The following is a 25340-nucleotide window of genomic DNA, read 5'->3' as shown; positions in this document are numbered from 1 at the left end:
ACATGTTTACAGCTCTTCAGAGTACAGCAGCCATGATATAATTTATAGGGTGGAGGGAGAAGGGTGTTGAGGACAAGGCATAGAAGACTCAAAAAGCTGACAGACAGTTGAAGTCTGAATTTATATATACTTAGGTTGGAATCAAAAACTCGTGTTTCACTCCACAAATGTCTTGTTAACAAACAATAGTTTTGTCAAGTCGGTTAGGACATCTACTTTGCACATGACACAAGTCATTTTTTCCAACAAATTCACTGGGTCACAATTCCAGTGGGTCAGAAGTTTACATACACTAAGTTGACAGTGCCTTTTAAACAACTTGGAAAATTCCAGAAAATGATGTCATGGCTTTAGAAGCTTCTGATAGGCTAATTGACATTTTGAGTCAATTGGAGGTGTACCTGTGGATGTATTTCAAGGCCTACCTTCAAACTCGTTGCCTCTTTGCTTGACATCATGGGAAAATCTAAAGAAATCAGTGAAGACCTCAGAGAAAAAATTGTCGACCTCCACAAGTCTGGTTCATCCTTGGGAGCAATTTCCAAACACCTGTATTCACAGTAAAACGAGTGGAGTGGCCATCACAAAGCCCTGACCTCAATCCTATAGAAAATATGTGGGCAGACGTGAAAGTGTATGAGCCAGGAGGCCCACAAACCTGACTCTGTTACACCAGCTCTGTCAGGAGGAATGGGCCAAAATTCACCAAACCTATTGTGGGAAGTTTGTGGAAGGCTACCCAAAACATTTGACCCAAGTTAAACGATTTAAAGGCAATGCTACCAAATACTAATTGACTGTATGTTAACTTCTGACCCACCTGAAATTTGATGAAAGAAATAAAAGCTGAAACAAATCATTCTCTCTATTATTATTCTGACATTTCACATTCTTAAAATAAAGTGGTGACTAACTGACCTAAGACGGGGCATTTTTTTTACTAGGATTAAATGTCAGGAATTGTGAAAAACGTAGTTTAAATGTATTTGGCTAAGGTGTATATTAGAGTCCAGAAGAAGACTGGCCACCCCTCATAGCCTGGTTCCTCTCTAGGTTTCTTCCTAAGGTTTTGGCCTATCTAGGGGAGTTTTTCCTAGCCACCGTGCTTCTACACCAGCATTGCTTGCTGTTTGGGGTTTTAGGCTGGGTTTCTGTACAGCACTTTGAGATATCAGCTGATGTACGAAGGGCTATATGAATAAATTTGATTTGATAGGGACTAGGAGGCCATTAGGGACACAGATCCATTCTAGTCTGGGAACACATATTGTTGTTGTACATAATGTCGTTCAGTGAGAGTGGGTGTGTTGTGGTTTTACAAAGCCCCCCCCCCCTCTCCCCCCCTCTGGGTTTCTGAGGTAAAACAGCTTCCTAACGTCAGGGTGAATGAGAAACGTTGTGCTCTGTTGTCACTTCAGGGATGAAGATGATGGAATGTAACGTATGGATGACAGCGGCCCTTCTGTCGTTATACCTTTCAGATCATGTACTTATGGAACAATTTCCCAACTGCAAAGGTGAGATCGAGATATGATATCATTTTCATATTTTACAGTCATTTATTCACTCATTTCTAGAGAGTGACGCTTGTTTTTTTTCCATGGTGCGTAATTTAGTTGTCACGTCGACTGCATTATGACCTGTCTTTCATGGAAACTAAAATACCTTAAATTCTGTTGAGTTGTCATTCATTTAAAAAAACACACAAAAAAACAAGAACATTCTGAGATGATAAATGAGACGAAGAAAAGTTTTTTAACGGATCTCGTGACAGTGATTTAGGAACAACATTTTGTACAAAGCAACATGTTGTGCGGCTGTTGTGAATGTTGTGGGGCTGTAGTGAATGTTGTGGGGCTGTAGTGAATGTTGTGGGGCTGTAGTGAATGTTGTGGGGCTGTAGTGAATGTTGTTGGGCTGTTGTGAATGTTGTGGGGCTGTAGTGAATGTTGTGTGGCTGTAGTGAATGTTGTGGGGCTGTAATGAATGTTGTGGGGCTGTAGTGAATGTTGTGTGGCTGTAGTGAATGTTGTGGGGCTGTAATGAATGTTGTGGGGCTGTAATGAATGTTGTGGGGCTGTAGTGAATGTTGTGAGGCTGTAGTGAATGTTGTGGGGCTGTAGTGAATGTTGTGCGTCTGTAGTGAATGTTGTGGGGCTGTAGTGAATGTTGTGCATCTGTAGTGAATGTTGTGGGGCTGTAGTGAATGTTGTGGGGCTGTAGTGAATGTTGTGGGGCTGTAGTGAATGTTGTGGGGCTGTAGTGAATGTTGTGGGGCTGTAGTGAATGTTGTGGGGCTGTAGTGAATGTTGTGGGGCTGTAGTGAATGTTGTGGGGCTGTAGTGAATGTTGTGGGGCTGTGGTGAATGTTGTGCGGCTGTGGTGAATGTTGTGCGGCTGTGGTGAATGTTGTGCGGCTGTGGTGAATGTTGTGCGGCTGTGGTGAATGTTGTATGGCTGTGGTGAATGTTGTGGGGCTGTAGTGAATGTTGTGGGGCTGTAGTGAATGTTGTGGGGCTGTAGTGAATGTTGTGGGGCTGTAGTGAATGTTGTGGGGCTGTAGGGAATGTTGTGGGGCTGTAGTGAATGTTGTGGGGCTGTAGTGAATGTTGTATGGCTGTGGTGAATGTTGTGGGGCTGTGGTGAATGTTGTGGGGCTGTGGTGAATGTTGTACGGCTGTAGTGAATGTTGTGGGGCTGTAGTGAATGTTGTGGGGCTGTAGTGAATGTTGTGGGGCTGTAGTGAATGTTGTGGGGCTGTAGTGAATGTTGTGGGGCTGTAGTGAATGTTGTGGGGCTGTAGTGAATGTTGTGGGGCTGTAGTGAATGTTGTGGGGCTGTAGGGAATGTTGTGGGGCTGTAGTGAATGTTGTGCGGCTGTAGTGAATGTTGTGGGGCTGTAGTGAATGTTGTATGGCTGTGGTGAATGTTGTGGGGCTGTGGTGAATGTTGTGGGGCTGTAGTGAATGTTGTGGGGCTGTAGTGAATGTTGTGGGGCTGTAGTGAATGTTGTGCGGCTGTAGTGAATGTTGTGGGGCTGTAGTTAATGTTGTGAGGCTGTAGTGAATGTTGTGGGGCTGTAGTGAATGTTGTGGGGCTGTAGTGAATGTTGTATGGCTGTAGTGAATGTTGTGGGGCTGTAGTGAATGGATATACTGTAGTTTACTCCTATACTTGGTATTTATATTCTATCTGCTGTCACAGATGGGTGAATTGTATCTTCATATACAAACCAGATGGGTTCAGAGATCCATTTTATAAACCACTTCCTGACTGAGCAAACAGGGCTGTGTGATATGTGAGGCGTAAACAACCGCTGCACTCTGCTACCCCAGCGTGTCTTATATGTCACAAACTCGTACGCTACGGTAGTAACTGAGTGGACAAAACATTAAGAACACCTGCTCTTTCCGTGACACAGCTGGTCAGTCTCAGTCCACGTGAAGGCTATGATCCCTTATCGATGTTAAATCCACGTGAAAATCCGGGTAGATGAAAGGAGGGAGGAGACGGGTTATGAAAGTGTTCATGTCTGGTATGCAACCTCCATATATTCTTCTCTACAGATCATCTGAGGTGAAGTTTCCCCTACGTACAGATCAGAGATCAGTTTACCTCCCCCTCCAATTCGTAATCATTTCTTGTAGGAAGAAATGCAAAACTGATCCGGGATCAGCTTCTAGGGGGCAACTTCATCCCCGACACTTCTACAGGCTGTCCTGATTACTGGCATCACTCCTCCACCGACAGGAGTGATACCACTGGTGGGATTTGAACCCAGGACTTCCTGCTTGGGAAACCAACATCTTATCCATATTTGGGCCAACGGGCAGGGCTCTGAATTAACATTTTTCATCGGGTAGGACCCCGGTGTTTCCAACAACAACAAAAAGTCTGGAGAACAACACCAAATCTAGGAGCACCAGAATACATGTTTTTAATTGGCTGAGATATAGCATGTTGGGCTCTAGAAACAAATATTTTTTGGGAGGATCAAAGTTTATGATCCTTTGATTTGGCTTTGAAGATAATACAGACAAACAGGCAGATGGCAAGACACCGATCCTCATCACCAAGCCCCCAAAGCCCCCATGCTGACACCAATCCACATCACCAAGCCCCCATGTTGACACCGATCCACATCACCAAGCCCCCAAAGCCCCCATGTTGACACCGATCCACATCACCAAGCCCCCAAAGCCCCCATGTTGACACCGATCCACATCACCAAGCCCCCATGCTGACACCAATCCACATCACCAAGCCCCCATGTTGACACCGATCCACATCACCAAGCCCCCAAAGCCCCCATGTTGACACCGATCCACATCACCAAGCCCCCAAAGCCCCCATGTTGACACCGATCCACATCACCAAGCCCCCAAAGCCCCCATGCTGACACCGATCCACATCACCAAGCCCCCAAAGCCCCCATGCTGACACTGATCCACATCACCAAGCCCCCAAAGCCCCGTGCTGACACCGATCCACATCACCAAGCCCCCAAAGCCCCCATGCTGACACCGATCCACATCACCAAGCCCCCAAAGCCCCCATGCTGACACCGATCCACATCACCAAGCCCCCAAAGCCCCCATGCTGACACCGATCCACATCACCAAGCCCCAAAGCCCCCATGCTGACACCGATCCACATCACCAAGCCCCAAAGCCCCCATGCTGACACTGATCCACATCACCAAGCCCCCAAAGCCCCCATGTGCTGACACCGATCCACATCACCAAGCCCCCAAAGCCCCCATGCTGACACCGATCCACATCACCAAGCCCCCAAAGCCCCCATGCTGACACCGATCCACATCACCAAGCCCCCAAAGCCCCCATGCTGACACCGATCCACATCACCAAGCCCCCATGCTGACACCGATCCACATCACCAAGCCCCCAAAGCCCCCATGCTGACACCGATCCACATCACCAAGCCCCCATGCTGACACCGATCCACATCACCAAGCCCCCATGCTGACACCGATCCACATCACCAAGCCCCCAAAGCCTCCGTGCTGACACCGATCCACATCACCAAGCCCCCAAAGCCCCCGTGCTGACACCGATCCACATCACCAAGCCCCCAAAGCCCCCATGCTGACACCGATCCACATCACAAAGCCCCCATGCTGACACCGATCCACATCACCAAGCCCCCAAAGCCCCGTGTTGACACTGATCCACATCAAACCCACCACAAGCCCCTATGCTGATACAAATCCACATCAAACCCACCACAAGCCCCTATGCTGACACATGTACAGACAACACGTTGTGGTCCACCTCCAGCTGCCATGAAGAGACAACACGTTGTGGTCCACCTCCAGCTGCCATGAAGAGACAACACGTTGTGATCTACCTCCAGCTGCCATGAAGAGACAACACGTTGTGATCTACCTCCAGCTGCCATGAAGAGACAACACGTTGTGATCTACCTCCAGCTGCCATGAAGAGACAACACGTTGTGATCTACCTCCAGCTGCCATGAAGAGACAACACGTTGTGATCTACCTCCAGCTGCCATGAAGAGACAACACGTTGTGATCTACCTCCAGCTGCCATGAAGAGACAACACGTTGTGGTCTACCTCCAGCTGCCATGAAGAGACAACACGTTGTGATCTACCTCCAGCTGCCATGAGGAGACAACACGTTGTGATCTACCTCCAGCTGCCATGTGAAGATCATCTCTGATTGGCTATGTTCAACCGTGTGTAGTTAGACAGAACCTCACCCAGAAAGCTGTACATGTCAGTGTGTTGTACAGCTCTCTGGGTGAGGTTCTGTCTAACACACTGACCTGTACAGCTCTCTGGGTGAGGTTCTGTCTAACACACTGACTTGTACAGCTCTCTGGGTGAGGTTCTGTCTAACACACTGACCTGTACAGCTCTCTGGGTGAGGTTCTGTCTAACACACTGACCAAAAATATATTAAAAGCATACTTTTCAAAAACGCATGTGCAGGGTAGCCTAGTGGTTAGAGTGGAGGGGCGACAGGGTAGCCTAGTGGTTAGAGCGTTGGACTAGTAACCGAAAGGTTGCAAGTTCGAATCCCCGAGCTGACAAGGTACAAATCTGTCGTTCTGACCCTGAACAGGCAGTTAACCCACTGTTCCTAGGCCGTCATTGAAAATAAGAATTTGTTCTTAACTGACTTGCCTAGTAAAATTATTATTTTTTTTAAACAATTGCATATTGCCAGCATCCTTTTCTGCAGTTGAAGTTTTGATTTATTATATTGTTCCTCATATTTAGCTTGTTCAAATATTTTGTTCATTTTATCAGCTGAATAATGTTGTACTTTTAATTACACATTAACCTGGGCAGTGACAGGCCACGTCTAGAGAGGATGGAGAAAGCTTGGTCAGTAACGTCATCATAATGGAAACTCACACGTCGTGTCTAGCAGACTTAACCCATCACAGCTTCCTGTCCACGGGGCGTGTACTTTTACATCAAGCTGCCTCACGCTGCAGAAACAGGATAGGCTCCTACCCTATTGGCCGTCCTGTCTCGTCCTGGCATACTTAACCCACCCTCCTGTTTCCCCATACAGACAGACCACTGTACATCCAGCATGTGTCTCTCCACAGCAGAGTGTCCATCTCCTGCCCCAACACGACAGGGGAGGATGTGAGCTTCCACCTGTCGTTGGACCAGTCCCTCGTTCACACCACAGTGCTCGAGAGGAACCAGATCCACACCAGAACCAACCGAACAGAAACCTGGGCCCAGTTCTATCTAGTTGACCAGAATCGGAACCAGAACTTGATCAACCGCTATGTGTTCACGGTCAACAGCACAGGCCTGTACTCCTGCATAGCGGAAAGGATGAGGTCTCCTCTGCCTTATCAAGAGGTTCAGACTCTACTGATTGAAGGTAAGGGGCTGTCTACAGAAACAGTCGTACTGAACAAATGAACTTGCCTGGTCCCAGATCTGTTTCGTTTTCTTTATACCCCGATCGTCGTCATTGGCAACGAATGACAGGGAGTTGGTATGATACAGCACAAAACAGTTTGAAAATTAAAGTGACGTGGTCAAGGTACACAACATCCCTGGTGAAGCCTGGTTGTGGCTCGGCTCGTGAAGTGGATGAATTATAGCTTCTTATTTCTGGTTTCTACTGCATTCTGATTGGTTCACAGAGAAGCAGTGCTTGACACACCGAGATCCACTGGCGAATCAAGATCAAGATCCTCTGGCCAACCAGAATTGTGCAGAGGTTTCTAAACCCCTCCCCCTGTGTCCGGTATTGGTGGGATGTGGGTTTCTTCTCTACAGCATCATCATCACGATCATCGCCATCGTCCTCTGGGTCTGTTTTAATTTCATGTTATTGACCCTGACCCTAACACTGACCCTAACACTGACCCTGAGAGTCTGGTCACTCCGTTTATTATTATAGCCAAGAAAGTCCACTCCGAAACATCTGTTGTCCAGAGATTCCTGGGAGTCCAGGGAGTCCAGACAGTCCTGGCAGTCCTGGGAGTCCAGACAGTCCTGGCAGTCCAGGGAGTCCAGACAGTCCAGACAGTCCTGGCAGTCCTGGCAGTCCAGGGAGTCCTGGCAGTCCAGGGAGTCCTGGCAGTCCAGGGAGTCCTGGCAGTCCAGGGAGTCCTGGCAGTCCAGGGAGTCCTGGCAGTCCTGGCAGTCCTGGCAGTCCAGGGAGTCCAGGGAGTCCTGGCAGTCCTGGCAGTCCAGGGAGTCCTGGCAGTCCTGGCAGTCCAGGGAGTCCTGGCAGTCCAGGGAGTCCTGACAGTCCTGACAGTCCTGGCAGTCCAGGGAGTCCTGGCAGTCCAGACAGTCCAGGCAGTCTAGGGAGACCAGGGAGTCCTGGCAGTCCAGGGAGTCCAGACAGTACAGGGAGTCCAGGCAGTACAGGGAGTCCAGGCAGTCCAGGGAGTCCTGGCAGTCCAGGGAGTCCTGGGAGTCCTGGCAGTCCTGGCAGTCCAGGGAGTCCTGGCAGTCCTGGCAGTCCTGGCAGTCCTGGCAGTCCAGGGAGTCCTGACAGTCCTGGCAGTCCAGGGAGTCCTGGCAGTCCAGACAGTCCTGGCAGTCTAGGGAGTCCTGGCAGTCCAGACAGTCCAGGGAGTCCAGGGAGTCCAGGGAGTCCAGGGAGTCCTGGCAGTCCAGGGATCGAAAAGAAAATGCTTTTATTTGTTATGCCCCCAGCTCATATAATCTCCTTCAGGCAAGATGAAGCTGGACTCGCTGGTCTCCATTGTGTAAATGGAGTTTAAAGGAGGGGTATATGTTGTGTTCCTTTTTGATTCATCTCGTTGTGTTGTATTGATGTTGATGTGTTTATTTTTCCTCAGAGGAAGCTGAAGAAGGAAGTGTCTGTTCAGAGTGACTACATGAACATGAAGCCTGGAGAGAAGACGAGGCCTAAGAGAGTCCAGCATCCAGTCACCAGGAAATTCTGATTCTGGTCATTCCTATGGCTGTGTACCTAATGGCCCCCTCTTCTCTATGGATGTGTACCTAATGGCACCCTATTCTCTATGTCTGTGTACCTAATGGCACCCTATTCTCTATGGTTGTGTACCTAATGGCACCCTATTCTCTATGGATGTGTACCTAATGGCACCCTATTCTCTATGGCTGTGTACCTAATGGAACCCTATTCTCTATGGTTGTGTACCTAATGGCACCCTATTATCTATGGATGTGTACCTAATGGCACCCTATTCTCTATGTCTGTGTACCTAATGGCACCCTATTCTCTATGGCTGTGTACCTAATGGCACCCTATTCTCTATGGATGTGTACCTAATGGCACCCTATTATCTATGGATGTGTACCTAATGGCACCCTATCCTCTATGGCTGTGTACCTAATGGCCCCCTCTTCTCTATGGATGTGTACCTAATGGCACCCTATTCTCTATGGCTGTGTACCTAATGGCACCCTATTATCTTTGGATGTGTACCTAATGGCACCCTATTCTCTATGGATGTGTACCTAATGGCACCCTATTCTCTATGGATGTGTACCTAATGGCACCCTATTCTCTATGGCTGTGTACCTAATGGCACCCTATTCTCTATGTCTGTGTACCTAATGGCACCCTATTCTCTATGGATGTGTACCTAATGGCAACCTATTCTCTATGGATGTGTACCTAATGGCACCCTATTCTCTATGGATGTGTACCTAATGGCACCCTATTCTCTATGGATGTGTACCTAATGGCACCCTATTCTCTATGGTCCTATGGCTGTGTAGCTAATGGCACCCTATTCTCTATGGCTGTGTACCTAATGACACCCTATTCTCTATGGCTGTGTACCTAATGGCACCCTATTCTCTATGGATGTGTACCTAATGGCACCCTATTCTCTATGGCTGTGTACCTAATGACACCCTATTCTCTATGGTTGTGTACCTAATGACACCCTATTCTCTATGGTTGTGTACCTAATGACACCCTATTCTCTATGGCTGTGTACCTAATGGCACCCTATTATCTATGGATGTGTACCTAATGGCACCCTATTCTCTATGGATGTGTACCTAATGGCACCCTATTCTCTATGGATGTGTACCTAATGGCACCCTATTCTCTATGGCTGTGTACCTAATGGCACCCTATTCTCTATGGCTGTGTACCTAATGGCACCCTATTCTCTATGGCTGTGTACCTAATGGCACCCTATTCTCTATGGCTGTGTACCTAATGGCACCCTATTCTCTATGGCTGTGTACCTAATGGCACCCTATTCTCTATGGTTGTGTACCTAATGGCACCCTATTCTCTATGGCTGTGTACCTAATGGCACCTTATTCTCTATGGCTGTGTACCTAATGACACCCTATTCTCTATGGCTGTGTAGCTAATGGCACCCTATTCTCTATGGCTGTGTACCTAATGGCACCCTATTCTCTATGGCTGTGTACCTAATGGCACCCTATTCTCTATGGCTGTGTACCTAATGGCACCCTATTCTCTATGGCTGTGTACCTAATGGCACCCTATTCTCTATGGATGTGTACCCAATGGCACCCTATTCTCTATGGCTGTGTACCTAATGGCACCCTATTCTCTATGGATGTGTACCTAATGACACCCTATTCTCTATGGCTGTGTACCTAATGGCACCCTATTATCTATGGCGGTGTACCTAATGGCACCCTATTCTCTATGTCTGTGTACCTAATGGCACCCTATTCTCTATGGATGTGTACCTAATGGCACCCTATTCTCTATGGTCCTATGGCTGTGTAGCTAATGGCACCCTATTCTCTATGGCTGTGTACCTAATGGCACCCTATTCTCTATGGATGTGTACCTAATGGCACCCTATTCTCTATGGCTGTGTACCTAATGGCACCCTATTCTCTATGGATGTGTACCTAATGGCACCCTATTCTCTATGGATGTGTACCTAATGGCACCCTATTCTCTATGGCTGTGTACCTAATGGCACCCTATTCTCTATGGATGTGTACCTAATGGCACCCTATTCTCTATGGATGTGTACCTAATGGCACCCTATTCTCTATGGTTGTGTACCTAATGGCACCCTAATGGCACCCTATTCTCTATGGATGTGTACCTAATGGCACCCTATTCTCTATGGATGTGTACCTAATGGCACCCTATTCTCTATGGATGTGTACCTAATGGCACCCTATTCTCTATGGTCCTATGGCTGTGTAGCTAATGGCACCCTATTCTCTATGGATGTGTACCTAATGGCACCCTATTCTCTATGGCTGTGTACCTAATGGCACCCTATTCTCTATGGTCCTATGGCTGTGTACCTAATGGCACCCTATTCTCTATGGATGTGTACCTAATGGCACCCTATTCTCTATGGCTGTGTACCTAATGGCACCCTATTCTCTATGGCTGTGTACCTAATGGCACCCTATTCTCTATGGCTGTGTACCTAATGGCACCCTATTCTCTATGGCTGTGTACCTAATGGCACCCTATTCTCTATGGATGTGTACCTAATGGCACCCTATTCTCTATGGATGTGTACCTAATGGCACCCTATTCTCTATGGATGGCACCCTATTCTCTATGGATGTGTACCTAATGGCACCCTATTCTCTATGGATGTGTACCTAATGGCACCCTATTCTCTATGGATGTGTACCTAATGGCACCCTATTCTCTATGTCTGTGTACCTAATGGCACCCTATTCTCTATTGCTGTGTACCTAATGGCACCCTATTCTCTATGGCTGTGTACCTAATGGTACCCTATTCTCTATGGCTCTATGGCTGTGTACCTAATGGCACCCTATTCTCTATGGATGTGTACCTAATGGTACCCTATTCTCTATGGCTCTATGGCTGTGTACCTAATGGCACCCTATTCTCTATGGATGTGTACCTCTGAGACTATCACAGTGCAGGTGCATTTATACGGAGACTTGATTACACACAGGTGGATTGTATTTATCATCATTAGTCATTTAGGTCAACATTGGATCATTCAGAGATCCTCACTGAACTTCTGGAGAGAGTTTGCTGCACTGAAAGTAAAGGGGCTGAATAATTTTGCACGCCCAATTTTTCAGTTTTTGATTTGTTAAAAAAGTTTGAAATATCCAATAAATGTCGTTCCACTTCATGATTGTGTCCCACTTGTTGTTGATTCTTCACAAAAAAATACAGTTTTATATCTTTATGTTTGAAGCCTGAAATGTGGCAAAAGGTCGCAAAGTTCAAGGGGGCCGAATACTTTCGCAAGGCACTGTATATATATTATACATTATAGTCATGATTTTTTATAATATATATATATATATATTATAGATTATAGTCATGATTTTTTATAATGTCAAGTTGTATATTACAGTTTGATGCCGCTGATAGTCAAGAGCCACAAAAATGATCAAACATTATCAGACTGTATGAAGCTGTTTGTGTGTTGCAGAAATAAAGGCCCCTAACCAGAGGATCTTCCCTCTGTAGTGCACTCCTTTTGACCAGGGTCTATAGGACTCTGTAGTGCACTCCTTTTGACCAGGGTCTATTGGACTCTGTAGTGCACTCCTTTTGACCAGGATCTATAGAACTCTGTAGTGCACTCCTTTTGACCAGGGTCTATAGGACTGTAGTGCACTCCTTTTGACCAGGGTCTATAGGACTCTGTAGTGCACTCCTTTTGACCAGGGTCTATAGGACTCTGTAGTGCACTCCTTTTGACCAGGGACTATAGGACTGTAGTGCACTCCTTTTGACCAGGGTCTATAGGACTCTGTAGTGCACTCCTTTTGACCAGGGTCTATAGGACTCTGTAGTGCACTCCTTTTGACCAGGGTCTATAGGACTCTGTAGTGCACTCCTTTTGACCAGGATCTATAGAACTCTGTAGTGCACTCCTTTTGACCAGGGTCTATAGGACTGTAGTGCACTCCTTTTGACCAGGGTCTATAGGACTCTGTAGTGCACTCCTTTTGACCAGGGTCTATAGGACTCTGTAGTGCACTCCTTTTGACCAGGGTCTATAGGACTGTAGTGCACTCCTTTTGACCAGGGTCTATAGGACTCTGTAGTGCACTCCTTTTGATCAGGGTCTATAGGACTCTGTAGTGCACTCCTTTTGACCAGGGTCTATAGGACTCTGTAGTGCACTCCTTTGACCAGGGTCTATAGGACTCTGTAGTGCACTCCTTTTGACCAGGGACTATAGGACTCTGTAGTGCACTCCTTTTGACCAGGGTCTATAGGACTCTGTAGTGCACTCCTTTTGACCAGGGTCTATAGGACTCTGTAGTGCACTCCTTTTGACCAGGGTCTATAGGACTCTGTAGTGCACTCCTTTTGACCAGGGACTATAGGACTCTGTAGTGCACTCCTTTTGACCAGGGACTATAGGACTGTAGTGCACTCCTTTTGACCAGGGTCTATAGGACTCTGTAGTGCACTCCTTTTGACCAGGGACTATAGGACTGTAGTGCACTCCTTTTGACCAGGGTCTATAGGACTCAGTAGTGCACTCCTTTTGACCAGGGTCTATAGGACTGTAGTGCACTCCTTTTGACCAGGGTCTATAGGACGCTAGTGCACTCCTTTTGACCAGGGTCTATAGGACTGTAGTACACTCCTTTTGACTCTGTAGTGCACTATATAAGGACTAGGGAGGCCTCCTTGATGTTTTCAAACCTATTCTAGAAAACAGTTCCAATCGTATTAAATCTCCTGTCTACTGCACATCTCTGAGCACTTTAACCCAATACTCTAACCACACTTAAATATTCAGATTGCCGTTGGTGCATAATCCCTCATTTAAAATGGCAACCTATTCCCATTAATAGGGCACTCCTTTTGACCAGACCATGTGGGAATCGGGTCCCATTTCAGACAAACCACTTAATCTACTATAATAGTGGTGTGACCCTTATCAATCTTCCCCTACTCCGTCATTGGTTCTCAGTGTTCTGAAGCGCTGAAGATCATCCAATCGACATTTGGCATGACGTCAAAAAAAAAAGAAAAAGAAAAAAGTTAAATATCACAAATCAGCATTTTCAATATGACTAATCATTTTCAGTGTTTTTCTCTGGGTGTTTTTCTCTTTATTTTCACTTGCATATTTTCCGTTGATAAATGGAAACTCTTTTACCAGAATAATGAACAGTACACCTGAATTGGTGGTTTGGTATTACTGGTATTGAAGCACATATGTGCTTCTATGGCGTCGATCAACGCACAATCTCAAAACTGTTTCCGAAAGACTTGGTAATATAAAAGTCTGAGAAGATTATATTTTTGGTGGTGCACTTCTTCTCGTCATCATGAGTCTCAGCCTGTTGACATTTCTCTGTCTCGGTCTTTGCCTCCCAGTGTGGAATGGTGAGTACCTTTTCAAATACGATACAAGACATTTCTTTAAGGACTAGATTTAGTCAATGCAGAGTTAGTTGTTAGATGTATTGTGTTGTTGGGACTTCAGGTGTTAGGAGGTGGATCCCTACTTCTGGAAGATGTGGACCTGTATAGGATTCAAGTTCAGCAAAAGCAGTGAGTGAATCTGACCTCTCTCTCTCTCTCACCTTTCTCTCTCTCTCCCACCTTTCTCTCTCTCTCCCACCTTTCTCTCTCTCTCTCCACCCACCTCTCTCCCACCCCTCTCACCATCTCTCTCTCTCTTCCCACCTCTCTCTACCCACCCCCCTCTCCCACCTCTCTCCAGCCCTGAGGGTCACCCAGCCGTACCGTGTGGTGGGTCACCGTGGTGAGGTGGAGCTGTTCTGCTCCTACCACCACACAGGGAGACATGAACCGGAGGAGCTACGGATCACTCTGTACCGGGGGATGTACAGGGAGCAGGAAGAACAGAAGGTGTGCACCTCCTCCTTCACCCACAACAGCACAGCCTTCCAGGTGGAGGGAGAGAGGAAGGTGCGTTGTCGGGGCCAGTTAAGGCCAGGCAGGGTGAACCTGACTATCTCTGGTCTCCGGGGTAACGACACTGACCTGTACCGCTGTGACATAGAAGTCCTGTATCCTCCGCCATACCTGAGGACGTTTGGGAATGGTACCCTACTCTATATAACAGGTAATACTGAATGCAATTGAATATTGGGGATGAATCGATCTAAAGGCTTAATGCTAATGAAACATGCAGACATTATGCACGTACTTATCATGTGAACTTTGAACCACACTTTGATTCAATTGTGATTTGTATGAGAATTTGGGTTGGGTTAAAGACGCATATTTTGAAGTTAGGATGGATCCCTCAGTTCTCAAAACAATATGCGTATTGAATTCAGATATGACTGTTAAGATTGTGGTGAATTTCTGTAGAGGAACCAGGGTGCTTTACCCCAGAGGCCCAGAGAAGAGATGATGTAACAGGAGAGACATCAGTCAGACTACCCTTAGCAGGGCTGGCCGCAGTACTAATAGTGATCTCTGCCATTGCTATCCTCCTCGTTCATCAGGTGAGCTCTTACAACAACAACAAAAACAACTTCTGCTTCTCACTCTTTTGCGAGCAACAACATTCCCCTGATAACAAGAGCCACTTCTGTTGATACTCTATGTCCATTTTAATAGATATAGTAATGTATTTAACCTTCTAGGTTCTACAGAGGAAGAGAAGATTTGAAGCAATAGTACCAATGATGTCACAGAATGATGGAAAATTTGATTATGGGAACTTCCAATGAAGAATTTTTAAAATACATTCTATATGTTTCATTGTGTTGTAATATAAAGAAATAGTGAAATCAAGTCTACGACTTGTCTCGAATAAATTATTTGCTTTTGATCAATAATTTCCATCTTTGTCACGATCATTTCTTATAAACACACGTTGTGTTGAATAGCCCATTGGTTATTGAACACTCAGAGGATGATCTTACTCAGAGATTTCACCAGTACCACTAATTGAGATGGCATTGATATTAAATGACTACATTTATTTCTTTGTCCAACTACAAAAAAAACACGAATCAAATTAAATGTATTCTTACATCAGCTGATATCACAAAGTGTTGTACAGAAACCCAGCCTAAAACCCCAAACAGCAAGCAATGCAGGTGTAGAAGCACGGTGGCTAGGAAAAACTCCCTAGAAAGGCCAAAACCTAGGAAGAAACCTAGAGAGGAACCAGGCTATGAGGGGTGGGCAGTCCTCTTCTGTCTGTGCCGGGTGGAGATTAGAAACCTAGAGAGGAACCAGGCTATGAGGGGCGGCCAGTCCTCTTCTGGCTTTGCCGGGTGGAGATTACAACAGAACATGGCCAAGATGTTCAAATGTTCATAAATGACCAGCATGGTAAAATAATAATAATCACAGTATTTGTCGAGGGTGCAGCAAGTCAGCACCTCAGGAGTAAATGTCAGTTGGCTTTTCATAGCTGATCATTGAGAGTATCTCTACCGCTCCTCTGTCTCTAGAGAGTTGAAAACAGCAGGTCTGGGACAGGTAGCACGTCCGGTGAACAGGTCAGGGCTCCATAGCCGATCATTCAGAGTATCTCTAGCAGCTGTCTCTAGAGAGTTGAAAACAGGGTCTGGGACAGGTAGCACGTCTGGTGAACAGGTCAGGGTTCCATAACCACAGGCAGAACAGTTGAAACTGGAGCATCAGCACGACCAGGTGGACTGGGGACAACAAGGAGTCATCAGGCCAGGTGGTCCTAGGGCTCAGGTCCTCCGAGATAGAAAGAGAGAATTAGAGAGAGCATACTTAAATTCACACAGGACACCGGATAAGACAGGAGAAGTACTCCAGATATAACAAACTGACCCTAGCCCCCCCCCCCCGACACATAAACTACTGCAGCTTAAATACTGGAGGCTGAGACAGGAGACACTGTGACACATGACCACGATAAAGATCAATATTGATATTGTGGTCGAGACTCAAGTCGAGACTCAAGACAGCCTGATGAGTTATCTTTTCCTGTCTGGATTCACAGCCAACAGCTGGAGAATTATTAAAATAAAATGTTATAATGTTATAATTATTATATTATAACTATTATAACTACTATTAGTTAGTAGTTATTATAATATAATTAGTTTTACTTTTAGAAATATTTATATAAATATTTATATAATATTTATATAAATAAATATTTATTTACCAAGCACTCACAAAATCCTAAAATGTGTGTCTTTTTTAAGAAATAGTATAGCTGAAAAATTCCTGACCCTGACAGTAATTCAATTCATGATACAGGGGCCTTCAGAGAGTATTCACACCCCATGACTTTTCCACATTTTATTGCTACAGCTTGAATTTAAAACAGATTCAATTGAGATTGTGTGTCTCTGGGCTCACACACACAACCCACCATAATGTCAAAGTGGAATTATGTCTTCAGACATTTTTACAAATTAATTACAAATTAGAAGCTGAAAGTTCTTGAGTCAATAACTATTCAACTTTGTTATGGCAAGCCTAAATAAGTTCAGGAATAAAAAGTTGCTTAACAATCACATTATACTGTTGCATGAACTCACTCTGTGTACAATAATAGTGTTTAATATGATTTTTTGAATGACTACCTCATCTCTGTACCCCACATATTCTGTTATCTGTAAGGTTGCTCAGTTGAGCAGCGAATTTCAAACACAGATTCAACTACAAACACCAGGGGAGTTTTCCAATGCCTTGCAAAGAAGGGCACCTATTGGTAGATGGGTAAAAATGAAAAAGCAAACGTTGAATTATCCTTTGAACATGGTGCAGTTACTAATTACACTTTGGATGGTGTATCAATACACGCAGTCACTACAGTGATACAGGCATCCTTTCTTACTCAGTTGCCGGACTTAATACACAATACTAACCTAAACTACTCCACAATACTAACCTAAACTACTCCACAATACTAACCTAAACTACCCCACAATACTAACCTAAACTACTCCACAATACTAACCTAAACTACTCCACAATACTAACATAAACTACTCCACAATACTAACCTAAACTACCCCACAATACTACTCCACAATACTAACCTAAACTACTCCAAATACTAACCTAAACTACTCCACAATACTAACCTAAACTACTCCACAATACTAACCTAAACTACTACTACCCCACAATACTAACCTAAACTACTCCACAATACTAACCTAAACTACTCCACAATACTAACCTAAACTACTCCACAATACTAACCTAAACTACCCCACAATACTAACCTAAACTACTCCACAATACTAACCTAACTACTACAATACTAACTCCCCCACAATACTAACCTAAACTACTCCACAATACTAACCTAAACTACTCCACAATACTAACCTAAACAACTCCACAATACTAACCTAAACTACTCCACAATACTAATCTAAACTACTCCACAATACTAACCTAAACTACTCCAAAATACTAACCTAAACTACTCCACAATACTAACCTAAACTACTCCACAATACTAATCTAAACTACTCCACAATACTAACCTAAACTACTCCACAATACTAATAAACTAAACTAACCTAAACTACCCCACAATACTAACCTAAACTACCCCACACTACTAAACTACCCCACAATACTAACCTAAACTACTCCACAATACTAACCTAAACACTCCCACAATACTAACCTAAACTACTCCACAATACTAACCTAAACTACTCCACAATACTAACCTAAACTACTCCAAAATACAATAAACTACTAAAATACCCTAAACTACTCCAAACAATACTAACCTAAACTAAACTCCACAATACTAATAAACTACCCCACAATACTAACCTAAACTACTCCACAATACTAACCTAAACTACTCCACAATACTAACCTAAACTACTCCACAATACTAACCTAAACTACCCCACAATCCACAATACTAACCTAAACTACCCCAAACAATACTAACCTAAACTACCCCACAATACCCTAAACAATACTAACCTAAACTACTCCACAATACTAACCTAAACTACCCCACAATACTAACCTAAACTACTCCACAATACTAACCTAAACTACTCCACAATACTAACCTAAACTACAATACTAACCTAAACAATACTAACCTAAACTACTCCACAATACTAACCTAAACTACTCCACAATACTAACCTAAACTACTCCACAATACTAACCTAAACTACTCCACAATACTAACCTAAACTACCCCACAATACAACCTAAACTAACCTAAACTACTCCACAATACTAACCTAAACTACTCCACAATACTAACCTAAACTACTCCACAATACTAACCTAAACTACTCCACAATACCAAACAATACTAACCTAAACTACTCCACAATACTAACCTAAACTACTCCACAATACTAACCTAAACCTCCACAATACTAACCTAAACTACTCCACAATACTAACCTAAACTACTCCACAATACTAACCTAAACTACTCCACAATACTAACCTAAACTACTCCACAATACTAACCTAAACTACTCCACAATACTAACCTAAACTACTCCACAATACTAACCTACAATACTAACCCCTACTCCACAATACTAACCTAAACTACTCCACAATACTAACCTAAACTACTCCACAATACTAACCTAAACTACTCCACAATACTAACCTAAACTACTCCACAATACTAACCTAAACTACTAACCTAAACCACAATACTAACCTAAACTACTCCACAATACTAACCTAAAATACTAACCTAAACTACTCCACAATACTAACTGAAACTACTCCACAATACTAACCTAAACTACTCCACAATACTAACCGAAACTACTCCACAATACTAACCTAAACCCCACAATACTAACCTAAACTACCCCACAATACTAACCTAAACTACAAACCTAAACTACTCCACAATACTAACCTAAACTACTCCACAATACTAACCTAAACTACTCCACAATACTAACCTAAACAACTCCACAATACTAACCTAAACTACTCCACAATACTAACCTAAACTACTCCACAATACTAACCTAAACTACTCCACACTAACCTAAACTACTCCAAAATACTAACCTAAACTACTCCACAATACTAACCTAAACTACTCCACAATACTAACCTAAACTACCCCAATAATAAACTACTAACCTAAACTACTCCACAATACTAACCTAAACTACTCCACAATACTAACCTAAACTACTCCACAATACTAACCTAAACTACTCCACAATACTAACCTAAACTACCTCCACAATACTAACCTAAACTACTCCACAATACTAACCTAAACTAACCTAAACTACCACAATACTAACCTAAACTACTCAATACAACAAACAACTCCACAATACTAACCTAAACTACTAAATACTAATCTAAACACAATACTAACCTAAACTACTCCACAATACTAACCTAAACTACCCACAATACTAACCTAAACTACCTAAACACAATACTAACCTAAACTACCCCACAATACTAACCTAAACTACTCTACTCACAATACTAACCTAAACTACCCCACAATACTAACCTAAACTACTCCACAATACTAACAATAAACCTACTCCACAATACTAACCTAAACTAACTAAACCACAATACTAACCTAAACTAACCATAAACCACAATACTAACCTAAACTACTCCACAATACTAACCTAAACTACTCCACAATACTAACCTAAACTACTCCACAATACTAACCTAAACTACTCCACAATACTAACCTAAACTACTCCACAATACTAACCTAAACTACTCCACAATACTAACCGAAACTACTCCACAATACTAACCTAAACTACTCCACAATACTAACCTAAACTACTCCACAATACTAACCTAAACTACCCCACAATACTAACCTAAACTACCCCACAATACTAACATAAACTACTCCACAATACTAACCTAAACTACCCCACAATACTAACCTAAACTACTAAACATACTCTCCACAATACTAACCTAAACTACTCCACAATACTAACCTAAACTACTCCACAATACTAACCTAAACTAACCTCCACAATACTAACCTAAACTACCCCACAATACTAACCTAAACTACTCCACAATACTAACAATACTAACCTAAACTACTCCACAATACTAACCTAAACTACTCCACAATACTAACCTAAACTACTCCACAATACTAACCTAAACTACTCCACAATACTAACCTAAACTACCCCACAATACTAACCTAAACTACCCCACAATACTAACCTAAACTACTCCACAATACTAACCTAAACTACTCCACAATACTAACCTAAACTAACCCTACTCCACAATACTAACCTAAACTACTCCACAATACTACTAAACTACTCCACAATACTAACCTAAACTACTCCACAATACTAACCTAAACTACACAATACTAACCTAAACTACTCCACAATACTAACCTAAACTACTCCACAATACTAACCTAAACTACCCACAATACTAACCTAAACTTCTCCACAATACTAACCTAAACTACTCCACAATACTAACCTAAACTACTCCACAATACTAACCTAAACTACTCCACAATACTAACCTAAACTACTCCACAATACTAACCGAAACTACTCCACAATACTAACCTACTCCAAACTACACAATACTAACCTAAACTACTCCACAATACTAACCTAAACTACAATACTAACCTACAATACTAACCTAAACTACCCCACAATACTAACCTAAACTACCCCACAATACTAACATAAACTACTCCACAATACTAACATAAACTACTCCACAACACTAACCTAAACTACTCCACAACACTAACCTAAACTACTCCACAATACTAACCTAAACTACTAACCTAAACAATACTAACCTAAACTACTCCACAATACTAACCTAAACTACTCCACAATACAACCTAAACTAACAATACTAACCTAAACTACTCCACAATACAACCTAAACTAACAATACTAACCTAAACTACTCCACAATACTAACCTAAACTACTCCACAATACTAACCTAAACTACTCCACAATACTAACCTAAACTACTCCACAATACTAACCTAAACTACTCCACAATACTAACCTAAACTACTACTAACCTACAATACTAACCTAAACTACTCCACAATACTCCAAACTAATACTAACCTAAACTACTCCACAATACTAACCTAAACTACCCCACAATACTAACCTAAACTACCCCACAATACTAACCTAAACTACCCCACAATACTAACCTAAACTACCCCACAATACTAACCTAAACTACCCCACAATACTAACCTAAACTCCACAATACTAACAAACAACTACAATACTAACCTAAACTACTCCACAATACTAATCCACAATACTAACCTAAAAATACTAACCTAAACTACACAATACTAACCTAAACCTAAACTACCCCACAATACTAACCTAAACTACCCCACAATACTAATCTAAACTACTCCACAATAATAACCTAAACTACTCCACAATACTAACCTAAACTACCCCACAATACTAACCTAAACTACCCCACAATACTAACCTAAACTACTCCACAATACTAACCTAAACTACTCCACAATACTAACCTAAACTACTCCACAATACTAACCTAAACTACTCCACAATACTAACCTAAACTAACAATACTAACCTAAACTACCCCACAATACTAACCTAAACTACTCCACAATACTAACCTAAACTACTCCACAATACCCTAAACTAATACTAACCTAAACTACTCCAACAATACTAACCTAAACTACTCCACAATACTAACCTAAACTACTCCACAATACTAACCTAAACTACTCCACAATACTAACCTAAACTACTCCACAATACAACCTAAACTACTACAATACTAACCTAAACTACTCCACAATACTAACCTAAACTACTCCACAATACTAACCTACTCCACAATACTAACCTAAACTACTCCACAATACTAACCTAAACTACTCCACAATACTAACCTAAACTACTCCACAATACTAACCTAAACTACTACAATACTAACCTAAACTACCCCACAATACTAACCTAAACAACTCCACAATACTAACCTAAACTACTCCACAATACTAATCTAAACTACTCCACAATACTAACCTAAACTACTCCAAAATACTAACCTAAACTACCCCACAATACTAACCTAAACTACCCCACAATACTAACCTAAACTACCCCACAATACTAACCTAAACTAAAATACTAACCTAAACTACCCCACAATACTAACCTAAACTACCCCACAATACTAACATAAACAATACTAACCTAAACTACTCCACAATACTAACCTAAACAACTCCACAATACTAACCTAAACTACTCCACAATACTAACCTAAACTACTCCACAATACTAACCTAAACTACTCCACAATACTAACCTAAACTACTCCACAATACTAACCTAAACTACTCCACAATACTAACCTAAACTACTCCACAATACTAACCGAAACTACTCCACAATACTAACCTAAACTACTCCACAATACTAACTACTCCACAATACTAACCTAAACTACTCCACAATACTAACCTAAACTACTCCACAATACTAACCTAAACTACTCCAAAATACTAACCTAAACTACTCCAAAATACTAACCTAAACTACCCCACAATACTAACCTAAACTACTCCACAATACTAACCTAAACTACCCCACAATACTAACATAAACTACCCCACAATACTAATCTAAACTACTCCACAATACTAACCTAAACTACCCCACAATACTAACCTAAACTACCCCACAATACTAACCTAAACTACCCCACAATACTAACCTAAACTACCCCACAATACTAACATAAACTACCCCCAAATACTAACCTAAACTACCCCACAATACTAACCTAAACTACCCCACAATACTAACCTAAACTACCCCACAATACTAACCTAAACTACCCCACAATACTAACCTAAACTACTCCACAATACTAACCTAAACTACTCCACAATACTAACCTAAACTACTCCACAATACTAACCTAAACTACTCCACAATACTAACCTAAACTACTCCACAATACTAACCTAAACTACTCCACAATACTAACCTAAACTACTCCACAATACTAACCTAAACTACTCCACAATACAATAAACCTAAACTACTCCACAATACTAACCTAAACTACCCCACAATACTAACCTAAACTACCCCACAATACTAACATAAACTACTCCAAATACTAACCTAAACTACTCCACAATACTAACCTAAACTACTCCACAATACTAACCTAAACTACTCCACAATACTAACCTAAACTACTCCACAATACTAACCTAAACTACTCCACAATACTAACCTAAACTACTCCACAATACTAACCTAAACTACTCCACAATACTAACCTAAACTACTCCACAATACTAACCTAAACTACACCACAATACTAACCTAAACTACCCCACAATACTAACCTAAACTACTCCACAATACTAACCGAAACTACTAAATACTAACCTAAACTACTCCACAATACTAACCTAAACTACTCCACAATACTAACCTAAACTACTACTAACCTAAACTACTAACATAAACTACCCCCAATACTAACCTAAACAACTCCACAATACTAACCTAAACTAAAATACTAATCTAAACTACTCCACAATACTAACCTAAACTACTCCACAATACTAACCTAAACTACCCCACAATACTAACCTAAACTACCCCACAATACTAACCTAAACTACCCCACAATACTAACCTAAACTACCCCACAATACTAACCTAAACTACCCCACAATACTAACCTAAACTACCCCACAATACTAACCTAAACTACTCCACAATACTAACCTAAACTACTCCACAATACTAACCTAAACTACTCCACAATACTAACCTAAACTACCCCACAATACTAACCTAAACTACCCCACAATACTAACCTAAACTACCCCACAATACTAACCTAAACTACCCCACAATACTAACCTAAACTACCCCACAATACTAACCTAAACTACCCCACAATACTAACCTAAACTACTCCACAATACTAACCTAAACTACTCCACAATACTAACCTAAACTACTCCACAATACTAACCTAAACTACTCCACAATACTAACCTAAACTACTCCACAATACTAACCTAAACTACTCCACAATACTAACCTAAACTACTCCACAATACTAACCTAAACTACTCCACAATACTAACCTAAACTAATCTAAACAACTCCACAATACTAACCTAAACTACCCCACAATACTAACCTAAACTACCCCACAATACTAACCTAAACTAACCTAAACTACCACAATACTAACCTAAACTACCCCACAATACTAACCTAAACTACCCCACAATACTAACCTAAACTACTCCACAATACTAACCTAAACTACCCCACAATACTAACCTAAACTACCCCACAATACTAACATAAACTACTCCACAATACTAACCTAAACTACTCCACAATACTAACCTAAAATACTCCACAATACTAACCTAAACTACTCCACAATACTAACCTAAACTACCCCACAATACTAACCTAAACTACTCCACAATACTAACCTAAACTACTCCACAATACTAACCTAAACTACCCCACAATACTAACCTAAACTACCCCACAATACTAACCTAAACTAACAATACTAACCTAAACTACCCCACAATACTAACCTAAACTACTCCACAATACTAACCTAAACTACTCCACAATACTAACCTAAACAACTACAATAAACCTAAACTACTCCACAATACTAACCTAAACTACTCCACAATACTAACCTAAACTACTCCACAATACTAACCTAAACTACTCCACAATACTAACCTAAACTACTCCACAATACTAACCGAAACTACTCCACAATACTAACCGAAACTACTCCACAATACTAACCGAAACTACTCCACAATACTAACCTAAACTACTCCACAATACTAACCTAAACTACCCCACAAT

General features: G+C 42.3%; 2 protein-coding genes across 3 annotated transcripts; both read left to right on the top strand.

The window, feature by feature from the left end:
- The first annotated feature begins 1394 nt into the window (after positions 1–1394).
- On the top strand, positions 1395–9607 carry LOC135547734 (uncharacterized). Its single transcript, XM_064976982.1, has 4 exons — positions 1395–1517; positions 6566–6889; positions 7158–7327; positions 8331–9607. The coding sequence occupies exons 1-4, from the start codon at positions 1421–1423 to the stop codon at positions 8436–8438; spliced, it is 699 nt and encodes a 232-aa protein (XP_064833054.1). The 5' UTR covers positions 1395–1420; the 3' UTR covers positions 8439–9607.
- A 3322-nt stretch (positions 9608–12929) lies between these two features.
- LOC135547028 (cytotoxic T-lymphocyte protein 4-like) lies at positions 12930–15262 on the top strand. 2 transcript variants are annotated; one of them, XM_064975594.1, is made up of 4 exons: positions 12930–13828; positions 14169–14534; positions 14786–14922; positions 15064–15262. In XM_064975594.1, the coding sequence occupies exons 1-4, from the start codon at positions 13771–13773 to the stop codon at positions 15148–15150; spliced, it is 648 nt and encodes a 215-aa protein (XP_064831666.1). In that variant the 5' UTR covers positions 12930–13770; the 3' UTR covers positions 15151–15262. The 2 variants fall into 2 exon arrangements, with proteins under 2 accessions (XP_064831666.1, XP_064831667.1); XM_064975595.1 differs by lacking the exon at positions 12930–13828 and adding an exon at positions 13846–13996.
- Positions 15263–25340: the final 10078 nt, after the last annotated feature.

The sequence above is a fragment of the Oncorhynchus masou genome, chromosome 10 (genome assembly GCF_036934945.1).
Source record: "Oncorhynchus masou masou isolate Uvic2021 chromosome 10, UVic_Omas_1.1, whole genome shotgun sequence".
Classification (NCBI taxonomy): domain Eukaryota; kingdom Metazoa; phylum Chordata; class Actinopteri; order Salmoniformes; family Salmonidae; genus Oncorhynchus; species Oncorhynchus masou.
This window is presented reverse-complemented; position numbering and strand designations above follow the sequence as displayed.

Bases quoted from the DNA above. Each gene is read 5' to 3' on its own strand.
- LOC135547734 (XM_064976982.1), top strand. From the start codon at position 1,421: ATGAAGATGATGGAATGTAACGTATGGATGACAGCGGCCCTTCTGTCG. The intron at 6,890-7,157 runs GTAAGGGGCTGT...ATTGGTTCACAG, and splicing joins TCAGACTCTACTGATTGAAG to AGAAGCAGTGCTTGACACAC. The intron at 7,328-8,330 runs GTCTGTTTTAAT...ATTTTTCCTCAG, and splicing joins TCATCGCCATCGTCCTCTGG to AGGAAGCTGAAGAAGGAAGT.
- LOC135547028 (XM_064975594.1), top strand. From the start codon at position 13,771: ATGAGTCTCAGCCTGTTGACATTTCTCTGTCTCGGTCTTTGCCTCCCA. The intron at 13,829-14,168 runs GTGAGTACCTTT...ACCTCTCTCCAG, and splicing joins TTGCCTCCCAGTGTGGAATG to CCCTGAGGGTCACCCAGCCG. The intron at 14,535-14,785 runs GTAATACTGAAT...GAATTTCTGTAG, and splicing joins TACCCTACTCTATATAACAG to AGGAACCAGGGTGCTTTACC.